General features: G+C 41.3%; 1 protein-coding gene across 1 annotated transcript; it reads left to right on the top strand.

Annotated features, from left to right (window-relative positions):
* The first annotated feature begins 185 nt into the window (after positions 1-185).
* Positions 186-2665, top strand: LOC101856561 (KIF-binding protein). Its single transcript, XM_005093692.3, has one exon. It carries the CDS (start codon positions 227-229, stop codon positions 2057-2059), a length of 1833 nt encoding a protein of 610 aa, XP_005093749.1. The 5' UTR covers positions 186-226; the 3' UTR covers positions 2060-2665.
* Positions 2666-4679: the final 2014 nt, after the last annotated feature.

The following is a 4679-nucleotide window of genomic DNA, read 5'->3' as shown; positions in this document are numbered from 1 at the left end:
GTCAATAGTCAATACTTAGCTGAAAATTTTAGCCTAGTATTCTGTGAGATGCAAGACACATTTTATGATAGTCAGCTAGACTCACTTAACTAATTTATATCACATACTAACATCAGGGTCTATACTGCTTCACAGAAAAAAAGTTTATAGAACGGATGAGGGGCTGTGCGAATAAAGCTAACCACTGCCATTCACTATTCACTGCTGCATCAATCTATTTACCAAGATGGCCACCTTAGAGAAATGTTTGGGCCCAGAGGGGGCCGAGTTGTACAAACAAGCGCGATTCCTGGCTGAAGAAGAGTCAAAGAAAGACCCAGAAGAAGAACCTTTTCGTTCAAAGTACAAAGCCCGTGAATTGTATGATGAAATCAATAGAAAGGTGCTTGATAAACTTTCAGTTGAGAGAGGCGATGAAACTAACAAAAGGGCTTTTTTGGCGTTGTCGCTCTGTTTGGAACTCAACATTGGAATCTTACACATGGATACAGAGGAACTAGCTGAAGGAGAGGACAAGTTCATGTCCTGTTTGAAGCGAATTGAGGAAGATGAATTTCAAGGGGCAGTAAGTCTTCACATCAATGTCTTGAATCATCTGGGTATATTATGGACTGGAAGAAATAGTCTTGACAAAGCTCTCGAGTTCCTTGTGTCTGCTGAAAAACGATACCATAGTTACAAACAGAATGTTGGAGGGGTGCCTCAGTCCTTCCTTGAGCATCTAAGAGCATTTGATGGAAATGAAGACAGTGTTGCACAGCAGAGATCTGCGTCTTTTGAGAGTCTTCATACTCATACATTATACTATCTGGCTCAGGTGTATGCCAAGCAAGAAAAGAGCAGCTTATCAGCTCATTATTGTCTCATGACGTTGCACAGACAGCTCGCCGCAGGGGACTACAATCCAGTGGATTGGGGTCTTAACGCTGCTACCCTTTCCCAGTACTTTTTAACTGCTGAAAAGTTCATGGAGTCTAGACACTGTCTTGCAAGTGGGTCACTGATATATGAAAATTCTTTAAAAAATGTTCAAGAACTCTCAGAGGATGAAAATGATTTGCAGAGTCAGAGAAGTGCTGATATTGATCGTTGCTGGATCAAATATGGGCTGGCTTTGTTAGAGGTTTCAAGGGACAAGATGCTTAGTGAGCTGGAAGATATGGAAGAACCATCAGTTGATGTTTTTGGTTATCCTAAGAATAAGAATGACCACAATTCTGACAAACAAACAGACCCCACTTCTGACAAACAAACAGAATCTAACACAGAAGTAAAAAGTTCAGAAAAAGATTTTGAAACCTTTGATTTGGAATTAACTGTTTATGAAGAACAGGTTACTGACAAGTTAGTTCGAATTTTTGATGATGCCCGAAAAGTTTTTCTATTCATTGTTGGAAAGATCAAGAGTGCGATTACATATTATAGCTTAGATGGACATGCGTCTGATGCTGTTGAGATCACCCAAGATCACAGCAAAGCATACAAGTTGTTGGCTTTCTTTGAACTTGACTTCAGACGGCAGTGCCAGATGCACAAACGTCGTGTGGATATGTTGTCGGAGCTTCTCAGTGAGCTCAATCCTCAGTATTATCTGTTGGTGAATAGACAACTTATGTATGAGATTGCAGAAACTTACAGTACTATGGTGGATCTGAAAGTCACTGCCATTGAATTGTCAAGGACTCAAGCGACTCCTTATAATACCAGTAAAATCAATAAGTTAGTTCAACAGAGTATTGACAAATATCAAGAGTACATTGACTCCTTGAAAGGAGGGAAGCCAGAACTGCCGCCAGAGTTTCCGGAAGGTGATGTACGCCCGGCACTCGTTGCTTTTTTTTGCATGGGCCGATTATACACAAAGTTCTTGGAACCAAACGTTCCTCAGAGATTGGCACTTATGGCCAAAAGCTTAGCGTGTTACAAGTTTGTAGTGGATTATTGTGCAGCAAATGAGAGTGCTGTCGAATTGGTAAAATCTGAAATTGACATATGCAAGGAAATGGTAAATCTTGTGCCTCTCAAAATGGAGCGTTTACGAAGTCAGCAGGAATCTTGAACTGTAAAGGAAGGTTGACCACCTTTTTTTCTTCTAGATCACTTCATCATGAATTGGTGTCATATGATATGTTTAGAGTTATTAGCGTAGGTTGTCTTTCAATGTGATGCTGTGTACAGAGAAGTCCAGTAGAAAGAAATAATGAGATTTTTTCCTGAAAAGGGTTGCTTCTTTAAAATGAACATTCTTTTTGGTCCTTATTTGTATTGAGTGTATTTGAAATCTAGGAGAGGGTGTTTTGGGCATGAGTTTACAATGAAAGTTTTAACCCCTTTGTTGCCTTATATTATGACGTACCTGGTACGTCATGGAAAAAAATGTGTAATTTTTTGCTGTGTGACGTACCAAGTAGCCTATGTACTGCAAGTTGGCAAAATTTGCTGCTCTCGGTTGCCAATATGATGTTACATGTATGGCACACTTTGGCTCTAATTCTACAGTACGGAGTCTTAGCCACAAAAGCACTTGGTGGATTCATTTTTGGGAATAAAAGATGCGCGTATTGGTACAAAATTTGCTGGCTTTGCAAGCGATATAAACACAGATCTAGGTTTGCGGTCAGCCATGTTCTCTCGCAGAAAAACATAAACCAAAATGACTTAAAAAGGAAAAAAACCCAACACTTTTTGGCTTTGATTTGCAAGTTATTAAATTACAGCGGAGTCCACTTATAACGAGTCCGGAAAAAACGAGAAGTCTGTTATAAAGACACTATTCTAAAACCCCGTTTTTTTCTCTTCTTTGCTTTTGTAAATAAAATACTGCTATAGTGCAATCAGACAAATATATATATGCGAGTCGGTTAAAGCGGAATATTGCTGCTGTTGTGCACAGTGCATAGGCCATTTATACATAATTAAAAAACCTCGCCAGTTGAGAAACTTGTTGGTGATCTAGCGAAACAAAGAATGGGAGAGCCAATGTGTGTCAACAATGAAGGCTGGAGCGACTGAGTAGGGAGGGTGTGGCATGCGCAGACAAGCAAATCGCATCGCGTGATAGGCCAGTGTAAGCCTAGTTTAGATTATCAAGGCCTACTATGCCTCTCACTCTCACTTCTCCGATGCGGGGATGGAGAGGTCACAGCAATGTGATGGGTGGAACGAATGAGTGACGTGCGCAAGCTGACGGAATGCACCACACCTTCTTTCTGATCGCCAACGCCGAGCTGTCAGTCAACATTGCTAGATCTAGCGCTAGAGAAAGAAACCTGATTCGATTTTTGATCAAGTAAGACCTAAAGGTCATGTTGAAACCAAATCATCATCAGGGGAGATATATCAAAAGGAAATAAACAGAACCGCAAAATCATAGATTTGGCCTACTGTACAGTTTCCCTTGAATTTATTACTGGATCCCTTATAGCGAAAATACTGCTGTAACGGACATCTTGCTCTGGTCCCCTCCCTCTCGTTATAACAGGATTCCACTGTAATTAAAATTATGGGTAAGGTGGGGGGGGGGGGGGGAAATAAGGAATGAGAGGTCTGAGAAAATTGACATGATCGAAGACCAGGGTCTGAAATAATTTGCCATGAGTGCGCTAGATCTAAACCATGAGTCCACTAACACTGAGATATAATAAGACTGCTGACCTGGGGAACGCATACAGTGGAACTCGGATTCAACGAGGTCGCAGGGCCTGACCTAAAATCTTGTTGAATCCAAGTGTTGGTTCAAGCAAACAGGAGGTTTAGTGTAGATAATTACAGGCACTGAGAAAGTAATGTATATAAAGGTAAGCAAGTGGTGCCTGAAATGCCTGCCTATAAATATAATATAATAAGCTGTGAAAAAGAGACCTATTCCCATTCGTTCAAATAATGCATGCCTGTGTCATTTTGATTGTTTGCCAAAAAGTTGTGTTGCTGTGTAGAGCCTAGCATACGGCAACATTTGATTCCATAGACCAGCACACAATTCATTACATAGATCTACGTCAAGACTAGCTTATCATTGTAATATGATCAGTTACCGGGGATGAAAAAGACTGACGCATTTGTATAGTCTGCGACGTTCCACTCTCGGACCGATGGTGGGCCCCCCTCCCCCCCCCTGACACGCACAGACGGTCACATGTGTGCGGGCCGTTAATCCCACCCCGACATATGCTAGAGTAGACATGTGCGCGTGCCAACAACGCTTGTGTTGTTATGAAAGAAGGCCGCTAAGTGGTCGCATGCAATCGGCTAAGTGAATAATTGTTCACGATGCAGGTGCAATGGATGGTTTTCAGGAATAGATAAAGTTTGTTGTGAGAGAAAACTGAGCGAAGCCACGTCTTCGGGGGCTATTCCCCATGGAAGCGACCTTGTTGAATCCGAGCTTGCTGATTTAAGTGTTCGGTGAATCCAGGTCATTTTGATTGATTTTAAAGAAGAAAAAAAAACGGGGAATCCATCTCTCCTCACTGAATTCGAGCTAGTTGAACCCAAGTTCCACTGTACACCCCATGACAACAAAAGGGTAAAGATTAAAAAATAATCACAGTAGAGAATTTTTGTCTGAACCCCTTCCTTGCCTTATATATGATGTACCTGGTATGTCATGAAAATGCGTAATTTTTAGCGCTGTGCCGTATCATGTATCACAGAAGTTGGCAAAATTTGCTGCTCCTGGT

This window comes from Aplysia californica, unplaced genomic scaffold (assembly GCF_000002075.1).
Source record: "Aplysia californica isolate F4 #8 unplaced genomic scaffold, AplCal3.0 scaffold00068, whole genome shotgun sequence".
NCBI lineage: Eukaryota > Metazoa > Mollusca > Gastropoda > Aplysiida > Aplysiidae > Aplysia > Aplysia californica.
The sequence above is the reverse complement of the archived record's forward strand: the minus strand, read 5'-3'. Positions and strand labels throughout refer to the sequence as shown.

What these genes read in the sequence shown, in the direction of transcription:
- LOC101856561 (XM_005093692.3), top strand. Translation starts at nt 227, where the DNA reads ATGGCCACCTTAGAGAAATGTTTGGGCCCAGAGGGGGCCGAGTTGTAC.